The sequence below is a fragment of the Panulirus ornatus genome, chromosome 36, assembly GCF_036320965.1.
Source record: "Panulirus ornatus isolate Po-2019 chromosome 36, ASM3632096v1, whole genome shotgun sequence".
Taxonomy (NCBI): Eukaryota; Metazoa; Arthropoda; class Malacostraca; order Decapoda; family Palinuridae; genus Panulirus; species Panulirus ornatus.
In genome coordinates, this window is record NC_092259.1 from 13,954,269 (window position 1) to 13,975,211 (window position 20,943).

The 20,943-nt window shown below is 42.2% G+C and overlaps 1 protein-coding gene across 3 annotated transcripts in view; it reads left to right on the top strand.

Moving 5' to 3' along the window:
* Positions 1-19,940, top strand: part of LOC139760390 (isovaleryl-CoA dehydrogenase, mitochondrial) — a 111,816-nt gene extending 91,876 nt beyond the window's left edge. For all 3 annotated transcript variants that reach the window (XM_071683515.1, XM_071683514.1, XM_071683513.1), the window contains exons 8-10: positions 9,761-9,851; positions 10,446-10,614; positions 17,506-19,940. In XM_071683515.1, coding sequence (XP_071539616.1) covers positions 9,761-9,851; positions 10,446-10,614; positions 17,506-17,639 — 394 coding nt within the window. In that variant the 3' untranslated portion in view covers positions 17,640-19,940. The remainder of the gene's footprint in view (positions 1-9,760; positions 9,852-10,445; positions 10,615-17,505) is intronic.
* The last annotated feature ends 1,003 nt before the right edge of the window (positions 19,941-20,943 follow it).

A 20,943-nucleotide genomic window follows, 5' to 3' on the forward strand; every position in this document is an offset into this window, starting at 1 on the left:
ATGTATATACATACGTCCACACACGCAAATATACATACCTACACAGCTTTCCATGGTTTACCCCAGACGCTTCACATGCCCTGATTCAATCTACTGACAGCACGTCAACCCCGGTATACCACATCGATCCAATTCACTCTATTCCTTGCCCTCCTTTCACCCTCCTGCATGTTCAGGCCCCGATCACACAAAATCTTTTTCACTCCATCTTTCCACCTCCAATTTGGTCTCCCACTTCTCCTCGTTCCCTCCACCTTCGACACATATATCCTCTTGATCAATCTTTCCTCACTCATTCTCTCCATGTGCCCAAACCATTTCAAAACACCCTCTTCTGCTCTCTCAACCACGCTCTTTTTATTTCCACACATCTCTCTTACCCTTACGTTACTTACTCGATCAAACCACCTCACACCACACATTGTCCTCAAACATCTCATTTCCAGCACATCCATCCTCCTGCGCACAACTCTATCCATAGCCCATGCCTCGCAACTATACAACATTGTTGGAACCACTATTCCTTCAAACATACCCATTTTTGCTTTCCGAGATAATGTTCTCGACTTCCACACATTCTTCAAGGCTCCCAGGATTTTTGCCCCTTCCCCCACCCTATGATCCACTTCCGCTTCCATGGTTCCATCAGCTGCCAGATCCACTCCCAGATATCTAAAACACTTTACTTCCTCCAGTTTTTCTCCATTCAAACTTACCTCCCAATTGACTTACCCTCAACCCTACTGTACCTAATAACCTTGCTCTTATTCACATTTACTCTTAACTTTCTTCTTTCACACACTTTACCAAACTCAGTCACCAGCTTCTGCAGTTTCTCACATGAATCAGCCACCAGTGCTGTATCAAAAGCAAACAACAACTAACTCACTTCCCAAGCTCTCTCATCCCCAACAGGCTGCATACTTGCCCCTCTTTCCAAAACTCTTGCATTCACCTCCCTAACAACGCCATCCATAAACAAATTAAACAACCATGGAGACATCACACACCCCTGCCGCAAACATATATATATATGTATATATATATATATATATATATATATATATATATATATATATTTTTTTTTTTTTTATACTTTGTCGCTGTCTCCCGCGTTTGCGAGGTAGCGCAAGGAAACAGACGAAAGAAATGGCCCAACCTCCCCCCCCCCCATACACATGTATATACATACGTCCACACATGCAAATATACATACCTACACAGCTTTCCATGGTTTACCCCAAACGCTTCACATGCCTTGATTCAATCCACTGACAGCACGTCAGCCCCGGTATACCACATCGCTCCAATTTACTCTATTCCTTGCCCTCCTTTCACCCTCCTGCATGTTCAGGCCCCGATCACGCAAAATCTTTTTCACTCCATCTTTCCACCTCCAATTTGGTCTCCCTCTTCTCCTTGTTCCCTCCACCTCCGACACATATATCCTCTTGATCAATCTTTCCTCACTCATCCTCTCCATGTGCCCAAACCACTTCAAAACACCCTCTTCTGCTCTCTCAACCACGCTCTTTTTATTTCCACACATCTCTCTTACCCTTACGTTACTCACTCGATCAAACCACCTCACACCACACATTGTCCTCAAACATCTCATTTCCAGCACATCCACCCTCCTACGCACAACTCTATCCATAGCCCACGCCTCGCAACCATACAACATTGTTGGAACCACTATTCCTTCAAACATACCCATTTTTGCTTTCCGAGATAATGTTCTCGACTTCCACACATTCTTCAAGGCCCCCAGAATTTTCGCCCCCTCCCCCACCCTATGATCCACTTCCGCTTCCATGGTTCCATCCACTGCCAGATCCACTCCCAGATATCTAAAACACTTCACTTCCTCCAGTTTTTCTCCATTCAAACTCACCTCCCAATTGACTTGACCCTCAACCCTACTGTACCTAATAACCTTGCTCTTATTCACATTTACTCTTAACTTTCTTCTTCCACACACTTTACCAAACTCAGTCACCAGCTTCTGCAGTTTCTCACATGAATCAGCCACCAGCGCTGTGTCATCAGCGAACAACAACTGACTCACTTCCCAAGCTCTCTCATCCCCAACAGACTTCATACTTGCCCCTCTTTCCAAAACTCTTGCATTCACCTCCCTAACAACCCCATCCATAAACAAATTAAACAACCATGGAGACATCACACACCCCTGCCGCAAACCTACATTCACTGAGAACCAATCACTTTCCTCTCTTCCTACACGTACACATGCCTTACATCCTCGATAAAAACTTTTCACTGCTTCTAACAACTTGCCTCCCACACTATATATATATATATATATATATATATATGTATATATTAGGTTATTAGGTACAGTAGGGTTGAGGGTCAAGTCAATTGGGAGGTGAGTTTGAATGGAGAAAAACTGGAGGAAGTGAAGTGTTTTAGATATCTGGGAGTGGATCTGTCAGCGGATGGAACCATGGAAGCGGAAGTGGATCATAGGGTGGGGGAGGGGGCGAAAATTTTGGGAGCCTTGAAAAATGTGTGGAAGTCGAGAACATTATCTCGGAAAGCAAAAATGGGTATGTTTGAAGGAATAGTGGTTCCAACAATGTTGTATGGTTGCGAGGCGTGGGCTATGGATAGAGTTGTGCGCAGGAGGATGGATGTGCTGGAAATGAGATGTTTGAGGACAATGTGTGGTGTGAGGTGGTTTGATCGAGTAAGTAACGTAAGGGTAAGAGAGATGTGTGGAAATAAAAAGAGCGTGGTTGAGAGAGCAGAAGAGGGTGTTTTGAAATGGTTTGGGCACATGGAGAGAATGAGTGAGGAAAGATTGACCAAGAGGATATATGTGTCGGAGGTGGAGGGAACGAGGAGAAGAGGGAGACCAAATTGGAGGTGGAAAGATGGAGTGAAAAAGATTTTGTGTGATCGGGGCCTGAACATGCAGGAGGGTGAAAGGAGGGCAAGGAATAGAGTGAATTGGAGCGATGTGGTATACAGGGTTTGACGTGCTGTCAGTGGATTGAATCAGGGCATGTGAAGCGTCTGGGGTAAACCATGGAAAGCTGTGTAGGTATGTATATTTGCGTGTGTGGACGTGTGTATGTACATGTGTATGGGGGGGGGGTTGGGCCATTTCTTTCGTCTGTTTCCTTGCGCTACCTCGCAAACGCGGGAGACAGCGACAAAGTATAAAAAAAAAAAAAAAAAAAAAAAAATATATATATATATATATATATATATATATATATATATATATATATATATATATGTATATATATATATATATATATATTATCCCTGGGGATAGGGGAGAAAGAATACTTCCCATGCATTCCTTACGTGTTGTAGAATGCGACTAGAGGGGACGGGAGCGGGGGGCCAGAAATCCTCCCCTCCTTGTAATTTTTACTTTCTAAAATGGGAAACAGAAGAAGGAGTCACGCGGGGAGTGCTCATCCTCCTCGAAGGCTCAGATTGGGGTGTCTAAATGTGTGTGGATATAACCAACATGTGAAAAAAGGAGAGATAGGTAGTATGTTTGAGGAAAGCAACCTGGATGTTTTGGCTCTGACTGAAACGAAGCTCAAGGGTAAAGGGGAAGAGTGGTTTGGGAATGTCTTGGGAGTAAAGTCAGGGGTTAGTGAGAGGACAAGAGAAAGGGAAGGAGTAGCACTACTCCTGAAACAGGAGTTGGAGTATGTGATAGAATGTAAGAAAGTAAATTCTAGATTAATATGGGTAAAACTGAAAGTTGACGGAGAGAGATGGGTGATTATTGGTGCATATGCACCTGGGCATGAGAAGAAAGATCATGAGAGGCAAGTGTTTTGGGAGCAGCTGAATGAGTGTGTTAGTGGTTTTGATGCACAAGACCGGGTTATAGAGATGGGTGATTGGAATGCAAAGGTGAGTAATGTGGCAGTTGAGGGAATAATTAGTATACATGGGGTGTTCAGTGTTGTAAATGGAAATGGTGAAGAGCTTGTAGATTTATGTGCTGAAAAAGGACGGGTGATTGGGAATACCTGGTTTAAAAAGCGAGATATACATAAGTATACGTATGTAAGTAGGAGAGATTGCCAGAGAGCGTTATTGGATTACGTGTTAATTGACAGGCGCGTGAAAGAGAGACTTTTGGATGTTAATGTGCTGGGAGGTGCAACTGGAGGGATGTCTGATCATTATCTTGTGGAGGCGAAGGTGAAGATTTGTATGGGTTTTCAGAAAAGAAGAGAGAATGTTGGGGTGAAGAGGGTGGTGAGAGTAGGTGAGCTTGGGAAGGAGACTTGTGTGAGGAAGTACCAGGAGAGACTGAGTACAGAATGGAAAAAGGTGAGAACAAAGGAGGTAAGGGGAGTGGGGGAGGAATGGGATGTATTTAGGGAAGCAGTGATGGCTTGCGCAAAAGATGCTTGTTGCATGAGAAGCATGGGAGGTGAGTTGATTAGAAAGGGTAGTGAGTGGTGGGATGAAGAAGTAAGATTATTAGTGAAAGAGAAGAGTCTAGAGGCATTTGGACGATTTGTGCAGGGAAAAAATGCAAATGAGTGGGAGATGTATAAAAGAAAGAGGCAGGAGGTCAAGAGAAAGGTGCAAGAGGTGAAAAAGAGGGCAAATGAGAGTTGGAGTGAGAGAGTATCATTAAATGTTAGGGAGAATAAAAAGATGTTCTGGAAGGAGGTAAATAAAGTGCGTAAGACAAGGGAGCCAATGGGAACTTCAGTGAAGGGCGCTAATGGGGAGGTGATAACAAGTAGTGGTGATGTGAGAAGGAGATGGAGTGAGTATTTTGAAGGTTTGTTGAATGTGTTTGATGGTAGAGTGGCAGATATAGGGTGTTTTGGTCGAGGTGGTGTGCAAAGTGAGAGGGTTCGGGAAAATGATTTGGTAAACAGAGAAGAGGTAGTAAAAGCTTTGTGGAAGATGAAAGCTGGCAAGGCAGCAGGTTTGGATGGTATTGCTGTGGAATTTATTAAAAAAGGGGGTGACTGTATTGTTGACTGGTTGGTAAGGTTATTTAATGTATGTATGACTCATGGTGAGGTGCCTGAGAATTGGCGGAATGCTTGCATAGTGCCATTGTACAAAGGCAAAGGGGATAAGAGTGAGTGCTCAAATTACAGAGGTATAAGTTTGTTGAGTATTCCTGGTAAATTATATGGGAGGGTATTGATTGAGAGGGTGAAGGTGTGTACAGAGCATCAGATTGGGGAAGAGCAGTGTGGTTTCAGAAGTGGTAGAGGATGTGTGGATTAGGTGTTTGCTTTGAAGAATGTATGTGAGAAATACTTAGAAAAGCAAATGGATTTGTATGTAGCATTTATGGGTCTGGAGAAGGCATATGATAGAGTTGATAGAGATGCTCTGTGGAAGGTTGTTTAATGTGTTTATGGATGGGGTTGTTAGGGAGGTGAATGCAAGAGTTTTGGAAAGAGGGGCAAGTATGCAGTCTGTTGGGGATGAGAGAGCTTGGGAAGTGAGTCAGTTGTTGTTCGCTGATGATACAACGCTGGTGGCTGATTCATGTGAGAAATTGCAGAAACTGGTGACTGAGTTTGGTAAAGTGTGTGAAAGAAGAAAGTTAAGAGTAAATGTGAATAAGAGCGAGGTTATTAGGTAAAGTAGGGTTGAGGGTCAAGTCAATTGGGAGGTAAGTTTGAATGGAGAAAAACTGGAGGAAGTAAAGTGTTTTAGATATCTGGGAGTGGATCTGGTAGCAGATGGAACCATGGAAGCGGAAGTGAATCATAGGGTGGGGGTGGGGGCAAAAATCCTGGGAGTCTTGAAGAATGTGTGGAAGTCGAGAACAATATCTCAGAAAGCAAAAATGGGTATGTTTGAAGGAATAGTGGTTCCAACAATGTTGTATGGTTGCGAGGTGTGGGCTATAGATAGAGTTGTGTGCAGGAGGGTGGATGTGCTGGAAATGAGATGTTTGAGGACAATATATGGTGTGAGGTGGTTTGACCGAGTTAGTAACATAAGGGTAAGAGAGATGTGTGGAAATAAAAAGAGTGTAGTTGAGAGAGCAGAAGAGGGTTTTTTGAAATGGTTTGGGCACATGGAGAGAATGAGTGAGGAAAGATTGACCAAGAGGATATATGTGTCGGAGGTGGAAGGAACGAGAAGTGGGAGACCAAATTGGAGGTGGAAAGATGGAGTGAAAAAGATTTTGTGTGATCAGGGCCTGAACATGCAGGAGGGTGAAAGAAGGGCAAGGAATAGAGTGAATTGGATCGATGTTGTATACCGGGGTTGACGTGCACGTACACGTACAAGTGTATATATACATATATACACTTGTACATAATTCATACTGTCTGCCTTTATTCATTCCCATTGCCACCTTGCCACACATGGAATAACAACCCCCTCCCCCTCATGTGTGCGAGGTAGTGCTAGGAAAGGACAACAAAGGCCCCATTCATTCACATTCAGTCTCTAGCTGCCATGTAATAATGCACCGAAACCACAGCTCCCTTTCCACATCCAGGCCCCACAGAACTTTCCATGGTTTACCCCAGACGCTTCACATGCCCTGGTTCAATCCATTGACAGCACGTCGACCCCACTATACCACATCGTTCCAATTCACTCTATTTCTTGCATGCCTTTCACCCTCCTGCATGTTCAGGCCACGATCACTCAAAATCATTTTCACTCCATCTTTCCACCTCCAATTTGGTCTCCCACTTCTCCTTGTTCCCTCCACCTCTGACACATATATCCTCTTTGTCAATCTTTCCTCACTCATTCTCTCCATGTGACCAAACCATTTCAAAACACCCTCTTCTGCTCTCTCAACCACACTCTTTTTATTACCACACATCTCTCTTACCCTATTATTACTTACTCGATCAAACCACCTCACACCACATATTGTCCTCAAACATCTTATTTCCAGCACATCCACCCTCCTGCGCACAACTCTATCCATAGCCCACGCCTCGCAACCATACAACATTGTTGGAACCACTATTCTTTCAACCATACCCATTTTTGCTTTCCGAGATAATGTTCTCAACTTCCACACATTCTTCAATGCTCCCAGAGTATTCACCCTCTCCCCCACCCTATGATTCACTTCCGATTCCATGGTTCCATCTGCTGCCAAATCCACTCCCAGATATCTAAAACACTTCACTTCCTCCAGTTTTTCTCAATTCAAACTTACCTCCCAATTGACTTGACCCTCACCCCTACTGTACCTAATAACCTTGCTCTTATTCACATTTACTCTCAACTTTCTTCTTTCACACACTTTACCAAACTCTGTCACTAGCTTCTGCAGTTTCTCACATGAATCAGCCATCAGTGCTGTATCATCAGCGAACAACAACTGACTCACTTCGCAGGCTCTCTCATCCACAATAGACTGCATACTTGCCCCTCTTTCCAAAACTCTTGCATTCACCTCCCTAACAACGCCATCCATACACAAATTAAACAACCATGGAGACATCACACAACCCTGCCGCAAACCTACATTCACTGAGCCAATCACTTTCCTCTCTTCCTACACATACACATGCATTACATCCTCGATCAAAACTTTTCACTGCTTCTAACTTGCCTCCCACACCATATATTCTTAATACCTTCCACAGAGCGGGAGCGAGGGGCTAGGAACCCTCCTGTCCTTATATTTTAACTTTCTAAAAGGGGAAACAGAAGAAGGAGTCACGCGGAGAATGCTCATCCTCCTCGAAGGCTCAGATTGAGGTGTCTAAATATGTGTGGATGTAACCAAGATGAGAAAAAAGGAGAAACAGGTAGTATATTTGAGGAAAGGAACCTGGATGTTTTGGCTCTGAGTGAAACGAAGCTCAAGGGTAAAGGGGAAGAGTGGTTTGGGAATGTCCTGGGAGTAAAGTCAGGGGTTAGTGAGAGGACAAGAGCAAGGGATGGAGTAGCACTACTCCTGAAACAGGAGTTGTGGGAGTGTGTGATAGAGTGTAAGAAAGTAAACTCTAGATTGATATGGGTAAAACTGAAACTTGATGGAGAGAGATGGGTGATTATTGGTGCGTATGCACCTGGGCATGAGAAGAAAGATCATGTGAGGCAAGTGTTTTGGGAGCAGTTGAATGAGTGTGTCAGTGGTTTTGATGCACGAGACCAGGTTATAGTGATGGGTGATTTGAATGCAAAGGTGAGTAATGTGGCAGTTGAGGGAATAATTGGTATACCTGGGGTGTTCAGTGTTGTAAATGGAAATGGTGAAGAGCTTGTAGATTTATGTGCTGAAAAAGGACTGGTGATTGGGAATACCTGGTTTAAAAAGAGAGATATACATAAGTATACGTATGTAAGTAGGAGAGATTGTAAGAGAGCGTTATTGGATTACGTGTTAATTGATAGGCGCGCGAAAGAGAGACCTTTGGATGTTAATGTACTAAGAGGTGCAACTGGAGGGATGTCTGATCATTATCTTGTGGAGGCGAAGATGAAGATTTGTTGAGGTTTTCAGAAAAGAAGAGAGAATGTTGGGGTGAAGAGAATGGTGAGAGTAAGTGAGCTTGGGAAGGAGACTTGTGTGAGGAAGTACCAGGAGAGACTGAGTACAGAATGGAAAAAGGAGAGAACAAAGGAGGTAAGGGGAGTGGGGAAGGAATGGGATGTATTTAGGGAAGCAGTGATGGCTTGCACAAAAGATGCTTGTGGCATGAGAAGCATGGGAGGTGGGCAGATTAGAAAGGGTAGTGAGTGGTGGGATGAAGAAGTAAGATTATTAGTGAAAGAGAAGAGAGAGGCATTTGGACGATTTTTGCAGGGAAGAAATGCAAATGAGTGGGAGATGTATAAAAGAAAGAGGCAGGAGGTCAACAGAAAGGTGCAAGAGGTGAAAAAGAGGGCAAATCTTGACACAAGAAACAGTAATCGAGTTTTTAAAGAAATAATTTTATATGCATTCACTCGCATCCATTCTCTAGCTGTCTTTTCTAATACACCAAAACCACTGCTCCATAGACACAACTAGGTGCCACAGTACATCAGCCCAGCAATATCACATTGTTCCAATTCACTTTATCACCTTGCGCACCTTTCAGTGTCCTGCATTTTCAGGCTGCGATTACAAAATCTCTTTCTCTCCATCCTGTCACTTACATCCCCTTTGTTAACCTTTCCTCTTTTATTCTTTCCATATATCCAAATCATTTCAGCACACCCTCTTTGGTTGCCTTCCTCTTGTACACTTCCCAGTCACACGCAGTCCTTTCCTGCAGGTACAGTCCGTACACCTCTCTTCTCTCTCTCTCTCTCTCTCTCTCTCTCTCTCTCTCTCTCTCTCTCTCTCTCTCTCTGCAATTTACCATCCTTTGTCATTCGCCCACCTTCCACATATACACCTAATGCACATATGTAAGTACTGCTTCCCTAAATACTACTAAATACTACCTACTCCTCACACGTTGCCTTTGAGGGAGTTTGAGAATGGAACAGGCATCACAGCAATAGTTAGATATAGAGATAGCTTCTCTACATTCAAGCCTTGTTTCCAAGCTCACTCACTTTCACCATTTCCTTTCCATCTTTCCTATTTCCTGAAACCACTGCAAACTTCCACACTTACCTCCACCAAAGATATGATAAGATATCGATTCTAATGCCCCTCTTGACATTATCACATTCAGCACCGTCTCCTTTGATATCTGTTAGGTAATCCATGATACATCACAAGGTCTCTCTGTGCATATTTGGAGGCAGTATTAAGATGCACGTAGTATATTTACCAGTTTGTTACATATTTTTAAACTTACAGACTGATGCAGGCTGCATGTGATGTTGCATTTGAATATGTTCACATTCGTAAGCAGTTCAACACAAGAATTGGGGAGTTCCAGTTAATGCAGGTTAGTTCAAATGATATTGACAGTGGTAGTGTTTGGAATTATAACAATGTATGGCTTTTGATGGTTATTTTGTTTCTTGCTGTCATAACTGAGTAAAAAGTAAACTTCCTATTCTCACTTGTATTAAAGTTTTAAAAATTCTACGGTAAAATCTTTATTACTTTTATTATTTATAATTCGATTGCTGCAGAAATTTTATACTAGTGTTCGTCCACTGCATCTTCCCATATTTACAATTGATTAAGGCTGAATCTTCCACATATTTTCAATTATTGGAACTTTTTGAAGTTTTGGAGATGCATTGGCAGTTCTCATTATCTGTAGTACCAGAAGAGTGTGATTTGGTTTTTCTTTCATCTTAAGGCTCCAGTTACAAGTAAAAGCCCACTTGGAGGTTAGTCCTAAATTGAAATATGGAAAGGGGATTAAGATTGAGAAATAAACAAGAGAAGAAATGTGTTTTTCTCATTCTTTTTTAACTTTTGTTTTTCCTCTCCTGCTTTATTCCTAATGTTGTTGCTGTTTACATTTTATCATTACTTTCCATATCTGTGGTATTGAGCATCTATTTGTCATACACATTTCTGTCCATAGGGAAAGATTGCAGACATGTACTGCTCCCTGAATGCTTGCCGTTCCTACCTTTATTCAGTGGGCCGTGCATGTGACATAGGACATGTCAGCAGGAAAGATTGTGCTGGTGTTATCCTCTACTGTGCTGAAAAAGCAACTCAGCTCTGCCTTGATGCCATTCAGTGCTTAGGTGAGTTTCAGTTCTTCTAATTTTCAAGTAATATGATTTACTTTATTTTGATTCTATTATTTCTGTGATATTTTATTGCGATTTCTTGCATCAGTGAGGTAGCACCAGGAAACAGACTAAGAAAGACCCATCCATTCATTTTTTTATTATTATTATACTTTGTCGCTGTCTCCCATGTTAGCAAGGTAGCGCAAGGGAACACGAAAGAATGGCCCAACCCACCCACATACACATATATATACATACACATCCACACAAGCACTTATACATACCTATACATTTCAACGTATTTCTTTCTTTCTTTCAAACTATTTGCCATTTCCCGCGTTAGCGAGGTAGCGTTAAGAACAGAGAACTGGGCCTTTGAGGGAATATCCTCACCTGGCCCCCTTCCCTGTTCCTTCTTTTGGAAGATTAGAAAAAAAAAAAAAAAAAAAAAAAATGAGAGGGGAGGATTTCCAGCCCCCCGCTCCCTACCCTTTTAGTCGCCTTCTACGACACGCAGGGAATACGTGGGAAGTATTCTTTCTCCCCTATCCCCTATATATATATATATTTTTTTTTTTTTTTTTTTTTTTTTTTTTATACTTTGTCGCTGTCTCCCGCGTTTGCGAGGTAGCGCAAGGAAACAGACGAAAGAAATGGCCCAACCCCCCCCCCATACACATGTACATACACACGTCCAGACACGCAAATATACATACCTACACAGCTTTCCATGGTTTACCCCAGACGCTTCACATGCCCTGCTTCAATCCACTGACAGCACGTCAACCCCTGTATACCACATGACTCCAATTCACTCTATTTCTTGCCCTCCTTTCACCCTCCTGCATGTTCAGGCCCCGATCACACAAAATCTTTTTCACTCCATCTTTCCACCTCCAATTTGGTCTCCCTCTTCTCCTCGTTCCCTCCACCTCCGACACATATATCCTCTTGGTCAATCTCTCCTCACTCATTCTCTCCATGTGCCCAAACCATTTCAAAACACCCTCTTCTGCTCTCTCGACCACGCTCTTTTTATTTCCACACATCTCTCTTACCCTTACGTTACTTACTCGATCAAACCACCTCACACCACACATTGTCCTCAAACATCTCATTTCCAGCACATCCATCCTCCTGCGCACATCTCTATCCATAGCCCACGCCTCGCAACCATACAGCATTGTTGGAACCACTATTCCCTCAAACATACCCATTTTTGCTTTCCGAGATAATGTTCTCGACTTCCACACATTTTTCAAGGCTCCCAAAATTTTCGCCCCCTCCCCCACCCTATGATCCACTTCCGCTTCCATGGTTCCATCCGCTGACAGATCCACTCCCAGATATCTAAAACACTTCACTTCCTCCAGTTTTTCTCCATTCAAACTCACCTCCCAATTGACTCGACCCTCACCCCCACTGTACCTAATAACCTTGCTCTTATTCACATTTACTCTCAACTTTCTTCTTCCACACACTTTACCAAACTCAGTCACCAGCTTCTGCAGTTTCTCACATGAATCAGCCACCAGCGCTGTATCATCAGCGAACAACAATTGACTCACTTCCCAAGCTCTCTCATCCCCAACAGACTTCATACTTGCCCCTCTTTCCAGGACTCTTGCATTTACCTCCCTAACAACCCCATCCATAAACAAATTAAACAACCATGGAGACATCACACACCCCTGCCGCAAACCTACATTCACTGAGAACCAATCACTTTCCTCTCTTCCTACACAACAAACTTATACCTCTGTAATTTGAGCACTCACCTTTGTCCCCTTTGCCTTTGTACAATGGCACTATGCAAGCATTCCGCCAATCCTCAGGCACCTCACCATGAATCATACATACATTAGATAACCTTACCAACCAGTAAACAATACAGTCACCCCCATTTTTAATAAATTCCACTGCAATACCATCCAAATCTGCTGCCTTGCCGGCTTTCATCTTCCGCAAAGCTTTTACTACCTCTTCTCGAGAATGTTTACCAAATCATTTTCCCTAACCCTCTCACTTTGCACACCACCTCGACCAAAACACCCTATATCTGCCACTCTATCATCAAACACATTCAACAAACCTTCAAAATACTCACTCCATCTCCTTCTCACATCACCACTACTTGTTATCACCTCCCCATTAGCCCCTTCACTGAAGTTCCCATTTGTTCCCTTGTCTTATGCACTTTATTTACCTCCTTCCAAAACATCTTTTTATTCTCCCTAAAATTTCATGATACTCTCACCCCAACTCTCATTTGCCCTCTTTTTCACCTCTTGCACCTTTCTCTTGACCTCCTGCCTCTTTCTTTTATACATCTCCCAGTCATTTGCATTATTTCCATGCAAAAATCGTCCAGATGCCTCTCTCTTCTCTTTCACTAATAATCTTACTTCTTCATCTCACCACTCACTACCCTTTCTTATCTGCTAACCTCCCACGCTTCTCATGCCACAAGCATCTTTTGCGCAAGCCATCACTGCTTCCCTAAATACATCCTATTCCTCCCCCACTCCCCTTACCTATTTTGTTCTCATCTTTTTCCATTCTGTACTCAGTCTCTCCTGGTACTTTCTCACACAAGTCTTCTTTCCATGCTCACTTACTCTCACCACTCTCTTCACCCCAACATTCTCTCTTCTTTTCTGGAATCCTCTACAAATCTTCACCTTCGCCTCCACAAAATAATGATCAGACATCCTTCCACTTGTACCTCTCAGCACATTAACATCCAAAAGTCTCTCTTTTGCGCGCCTATCAATTAACACGTAATCCAATAACGCTCTCTGGCCATCTCTCCTACTTACATATGTATATTTATGTATATCTCTCTTTTTAAATTAGGTATTCCCAGTCACCAGACTTTTCAGCACATAAATCTACAAGCTCTTCCCCATTCCCATTTAAAACACTGAACACCCCATTTATTCCCTCAACTGCCACGTTATTCACCTTTGCATTCAAATCACCCATCACTGTAACTCAGTCTCGTGCATCAAAACTACTAACACACTCTTTCAGCTGCTCCCAAAACACTTGCCCCTCATGATCTTTCTTCTCATGCCCAGGTGCATATGCATCAATAATCACCCATCTCTCTCCATCAACTTTCAGGTTTACCCATATCATTCTAGTTTACTTTCTTACACTCTGTCACATACTCCCACCACTTCTGTTTCAGGAGTAGTGCTACTCCTTCCCTTGCTCTTGTCCTCTCACTAACCCCTGACTTTACTCCCAAGACATTCCCAAACCACTCTTCCCCTTTACCCTTGAGCTTTGTTTCACTCAGAGCCAAAACATGCAGGTTCCTTTCCTTAAACATACTACCTATCTCTCCTTTTTTCTCATCTTGGTTACATCCACGCACATTTAGACACCCCAATCTGAGCCTTCGAGGAGGATGAGCACTCCCCGTGTGACTCCTTCTTCTGTTTCCCCTTTTAGAAAGTTAAAATACAAGGAGGGGAGGGTTTCTAGCCCCCCGCTCCCGTCCGCTTTAGCTGCCTTCTATGATACGTGAGGAATGCGTGGGAAGTATTCTTTCTCTCCTATCCCCCGGGATACACATACACATATACATGCATGTACATACACACACACACAGACATACATATATACACATGTATGTATACTTGCTTGCCTTCATCCATACCTGGTGCTTTCCAGCCCATCAGGAAACAGCATTGCTACCCCTTGCTTCAGCGAGGCACTGAGGTAGTGCCATGAAAACACAAAAAAGGCAACATGACACTCAGTCTCTTGCTGTCATGTGTAATGCAGCAGAACCACAGGTCCCTATCCACATCCAGACCCTACAGACCTTTTCATGGTTTACCCCAGACGTTTCACATGCCCTAGTTCAGTCCATTGACAGCATGTCAATCCCAGTATACCACATCGTTCCAATTCACTTAATTCCTTGCATGCCTCTCATCCTCCTGTATGTTCAGGCCCCGATCACTCAAAATCTTTTTCACCCCATCCTTCCTCCTCGAATTTGGTCTTCTGCTACTTCCTGTTCCCTCCACCTCTGACACATATATCCTCTTTGTCAATCTTTCCTCACTCATTCTCTCCATGTCCAAACCATGTCAACACACCCTCTTCTGCTATCTGAACCATACTCTTTTTATTTCCACAGATCTCTCTTACCCTTTCATTACTTACTCGATCAAACCACCTCACTCCACATATTACCCTCAAACATTTCATTTCTAACACATCCACTCTCCTCTGTATGAACCTATCTATTCCTTCAAGCATTCCCATTTTTGCTCTTCGAGATAACGTTCTCTCCTTCCACATGTTCTTCATCGCTCCCAGAACCTTTGCTTCCTCCTCCATCCTGTGACTTATGGCCGCTTCCATGGTTCCATTCATTGCAAAGTCCACTCCCAGATATCTGAAACACTTCACTTCCTCCAATTTTTCTCCATTCAATCTTACATACCAATTTACTTGTCTCGCAACACTGTTGAACCTAAGAACCTTGCTCTTATTCTCATTTACTCTCAACTTTCTCCTTTCACACTTTTCCAAACTTGGTCACCAACTTCTGCAGTTTCTCACTCAAATCACCCACTAGAGCTGTATCATCAGCGAACAACTGACTTCTTAGGCCCTCTATTCCCAATGGACTGCATACTCGCCCTGCACTCCAAAACTCATGCATTTACCTCCCTAACCACCCCATCCATAAGCAAATTGAACAACCAAGGGGACATCACACACCCCTGCTGCAGACTGACATTCACTGGGAACCAGTCACTCTCCTCTCTTCCTACTCGTACAAAATGCCTTACATCCTTGATAAAAATTTTTCACTGCTTCTAGCTACTTGCCTCCCACACCATATACTCTTAAGATCTTCCACAATGCATTTCTATCAGCCCTATCATATGCCTTCTCCAGATCCATAAATGCTACATACAAATCCATGTTTTTCAAAGTATTTCTTGCACACATTCTTCAAAGCAAACACCTGATGCACTCATCCTTTACCACCTTTGAAACCATGCTGCTCACCCCAATCTGATGTTCTGTACATACCTTTACCCTCTCACTCAAAACCCTCATATATAATTTCCCAGGAATACTTATGCCTCAGTAGTTTGAACACTCATGCACATATACATATCAACATTTACAAATATGCATGCATATACATACACATACACAGACATATACATCTCCCCTAATGATGTGATTATCACATGAAAGTGCGCTTGGGAACTTATCGTGTTTCATTTCCCCGTGGACTCATAGGAAGACATATACATAAATTCATATTCATACTTCCTCGCCTTCTTCCATTCTTGGTGCCACCCTGTTCCAAAGGAAACGGCATCGCCGCTCCCTTCATCAGAGAAGTAATGCCAGGAAAACATACCAAAAAAGGCCACATCTGCTCACTCTCAGCCTCTAGCTGTCATGTATGATGCACCAGAACCACAGCTCCCTGTGCACATCCAGGCCCCACAGACCTTTCCATCATTTACCCCAGATGTTTCACATGCCCTGGTTTGGTTCATTGATAGCACATTGACCCCAGTATACCACATTGTTCCAATTCACTGTATTCCTTGCACTTTGCTGTATGTTCAGGCCCCAATCACTCAAAATCTCTTTCACTCCATCCTTCCATTGCCAATTTGGTCTCCTGCTTCTCCTCGTTCCCTCCACCTCTGATACTTATATCCTCTTTTTCAATGTTTCCTCACTCATTCTCTCAATATACCCAAACATTTTAACACATCTTCTTTTCCTCTCTCAACCACACTCGTTTTATTTCCCCAGTATACTGGGGTCAACGTGCTGTCAGTGGATTGAACCAGGGTATGTGAAGTGTCTGGGGTAAACCATGGAAAGTTTTGTGGGGCCTGGATGTGGATAGGGAGCTGTGGTTTCGGTGCAATATACATGACAGCTAGAGATTGTGAACAAATGTGGCCTCTGTTGTCTTTTCCTAGCTCTACCTTGTGCGCATGCGGAGGAGGGGGTTGTCATTTCATGTGTGGCGGGGTGGTGACAGGAATGAATAAAGGAATAAAGGCAGCAAGTATGAATTATGTACATGTGTATGTATGTATATGGCTGTGTATGTATATATATGTATACATTGAAATGTATAGGTATGTATATGTGCTTGTGTGGTTGTGTATGTATATACATGTGTATATGGGTGGGTTGGGCCATTCTTTTGTCTGTTTCTTTGCGCTACCTTGCTAATGTGGGAGACAGCGACAAAGAATGGTAAATAAATTAATAAATCTCGTACCCTTTCATTACTTACTTGATCAAACCACCTCACACCCCATATTGTCCTCAGACATTTCATTTCCAACACACCCCCCCATTCTCTGTACAACCAAAAACGAATGTGGCCTTTGTTGTCTTTTCCTAGCGCTACCTCGTGCACATGCGGGGGAAGGGGGTTGTCATTTCATGTGTGGCGGGGTGGCGACAGGAATGAACAAGGGCAGACAATATGAATTATGTACATGTGTATATATGTATATGTTTGTGTGTGTATATATATGTATATGTTGAGATGTATAGGTATGTATATGTGCTGTGTGTGGACATGTATGTATATACATGTGTATGTGGGTGGGTTGGGCCATTCTTTAGTCTGTTTCCTTGCCCTATCGCGCTAATGCAGGAGACAGCGACAAAGTATAATAAATAATTTTGTAATTAGTTAGAAAAAGGCTTCTGTTCCATTTTAAGCGACGTAGATCATGCTTCATTGGTTATGATTCTGGGTTTATCTTCAGACATATTTTTGTTTTTTAAAGGAATGAAGTGTAGTTTTCATCTTTTTTCATTTAATTTTGGCCTATTTTCAGGAAGTTTGATCTTATCCAACAATTTTTTGTTTTCTTTCAGGTGGAAATGGTTATATTAATGATTATCCAACTGGCCGTTTTCTAAGAGATGCCAAACTTTATGAAATTGGTGCAGGAACAAGTGAAATCCGCCGCATGGTTATTGGTCGGGCTCTCAATGCTGAGTATAGTTAAAGGAAACCAAATTTCCCATGATTTTTTTCAGAGACAATGAAGCTCTTAACTTTGCTCTTCATAGCTCATCAGTTTTTTTCCTATTTATTTTGTAATACAATATATATAATTCTAATTAAAAAGATATATGCATATACTGTGCTTAAGCTTATACTACTGCATTATAAGTGTAAGTTCATAGTGCTTTATGGAACAGCTTGAGAGTGAATGTGTGCAAATCAGGCCATGTTCATTTGTTTCTGAAGCTACTCCACTGTGGTGGGAAAAGATAGGCATAAAAGATGTGCAGTTAATGAGGTATATATATTACATAACCATGTCTCCATGGTTGTTTTATTTGTTTATGGATAGGGTTGGTAGGGAGGTAAATGCAAGAGTTTTGGAGAGAGGGGGTAACTGTACAGTCTGTTGTGGATGAGAGGGCTTGGGAAGTGAGTCAGTTGTTCGCTGATGTTACAGCGCTGGTGGCTGATTCAGGTGAGAAACCGCAGAGGTTGGTGACTGAGTTTGGTAGTGTGTGAAAGAAGAAAGCTGAGAGTAAATGTGAATAAGAGCAAGGGTATTAGGTTCAGTAGGGTCAAGGGACAAGTTAATTGGGAGATAAGTTTGAATGGAGAAAAACTGGAGGAAGTGAAGTGTTTTAGATGTCTGGGAGTGGATTTAGCAGCGTATGGAACCATGGAAGCAGAAGTAAGTCACATGGTAGAGGAGGGGCGAAGGTTCTGGGAGTGTTGAAGAATGTGTGGAAGGCAAAAACGTTATCTCAGAGAGTAGAAATGGGTTTATGTTTGAAGGAATAGTGGTTCCAACAATGTTATATGGTTGTAAGGCATGGGCTATAGATAGGGTTGTGCGGAGGATGGTGAATGTGTTTGGAAATGAAATGTATGAGGACAATCTGTGGTGTGAGATGGTGTGATCAAAGAAGTAATGAAAGGGTAAGAGAGATGTGTAATAATAAAATGAATGTGGTTGAGAGAGCAGAAGAGGGTATGTTGAAATGGTATGGTTACATGGAGAGAATGAGTGAGGAAAGATTAACAAAGAGCATATATGTGTCAGAGGTGGAGGGAATGAGGAGAAGCAGGAGACCAAATTGGAGGTGGAAGGATGGATTGAAAAAGATTTTGAGCTATTGGGTCCTGAACATACAGGAAGGTTAAAAGCATGCAAGGAATAGAGTGAATTGGAATGATGTGGTATACCGGGGTGGACATGCTGCCAATGGATTGAACCAGGGCATGTGAAATGTCTGGGGTAAACAGTGGAAAGTTTTATGGGGCCTGGATGTGGAAAGGGAGCTGTGGTTTCAGTGCATTACACATGACAGCTAGAGACTGAGTGTGAACAAATGTGGCCTTTAGTTGTCTTTTCCTAGCGCTACCTCACGTGTTTGTGTGTGTGTGTGTGTGTGTGTGTGTGTGTGTATGTGTATGTATGTGTGTGTGCTATTTCATGTGTGGAGGGGTGGTGATGGGAATGGATGAAGGCAGCAAGTATTAATATGTACGTGTGTATATATGTATATGTCTTTGTATGTATATATATGTATATGTTGAATTGCATAGGTATGCATATGTGCGTGTGTGGATATGTATGTGTAAGTTACATGTGTAAGTAGGTAGGTTGGGCCATTCTTTTGTCTGTTTCCTTGTGCTACCTCGCTACCGCGGGAGACGGCATTTAATTATAGTATAAATAACATTTGTTTTTACTGAAGGACAAAATTCTTGCTAAAAGCATGCATACATGACATAAATGACAAATGATTATGTAATAAAAGAGGGCTGTTTTGTCTATATTTGTTGAGGAAGGTCAGCAGCCATGCCTACCTAGAGGGATTATTGGGAAAAACAGATCAGAGGGCCATTTCTGACAGTCAAAATAAAATCAGTCAAATCACTGCATGTAATAGTAATTCTTATGCTCAAGTGACCGTACTAAATCAGAGGTAAGTCTTTGAAGATATTGTCTGTAGATATGCTTTATTGTTCATTACTGTATATTTGTCTTTTATGGATCTGGTTCAAAGTAATAATAGTAATTTACCATTTCTCTTTGCTGTGTTTGTTATCATTTGATAATTTATGTGCTTAAGTAAGAGGAATTAGGCTGTGGGTGTTTTGTTGTGTTTAAAGTACAAAGATAGAAATAGAGAGTAAGCTAATATGGTTGGGTAAGGCAGATTTATTTTAACAACATAATTAGCTTTTTGGGTTTGAACTCTTTTAAAAAACTTATTACTCATACATGTATAGATGTAACATTGGTGTTGGGTAATACAGTATGGACTGTTTTGTAGTATATGATTTTATTACTGCTTGAATACCTCTGAAAATTTATTTGGTTTTCCTTCATGGTGACTTATTATTACTTCTCATTTTGATACTGCTCATGTGGCTTAAAATTAAAAGGTATGGTTTATGTTTTAAAGTAATGAAATAGATCTTCATGAGCGACCATAAGAATAGTTGCTTTATATACCACATCACTCCAGCTCACTCTATCCCTTGCATGCCTCTTACCCTCCTGCATATTCAGGCCCTGATCACTCACAATATTTTTCACCCATCCTTACACCTCCAATTTAGTCTCCTACATCTTGTTCCCTCCACCTCTGACACATATATCCCCTTTGTCAACCTTTCCTCACTCATTCATTCCATATGTCCAAACCATTTCAACATATCCTCTTCAGCTCTCTCAACCACACTCTTGTTATTACCACACGTTTCGCTTACCCTTTCATTACTTAACTCGATCGAACCACATCACATCACATCACATGTCCTCAAACATTTCATTTCCAACACATCCACCCAACTCCATACAACCCTATCTATAGTCCATGCTCCCAGAACAGATGACTGCCCCTTAAAGGGAAATTTCCCCATTTGGCCTGCATCTGTGCCCCTTCTTTTGGAAAAGTAAAACAAGAGGGAAGGATTTCCAACCCCTTAATACTATCCCTTTTAGTCACTTTCTATGGCATGCAGGGAATACATGGGAAGAATTTTTTCTCTCCTAACCCCAAGCAAAGTTGGGTATGTTAGAAGGAATAGTAGTTCCAACAATAACGTATGGTTGCAACACGTGGATTATAGATAGGGTTGTACGGAAGAGGGTGGATGTGTTGTAAATGAAATGTTTGAAGATGATTTGTTGTGTGAGGTGGTTGATCGAGTAAGTAATGAAAGGGGAAGAGAGGTGTGTGGAAATAGTATGGTTGAGAGAGCAGAAGAGGGTGTGTTGAATTGGTTTGGATATATGGAGAGAATGAGTGAGGAAAGATCGACAAAGAAGA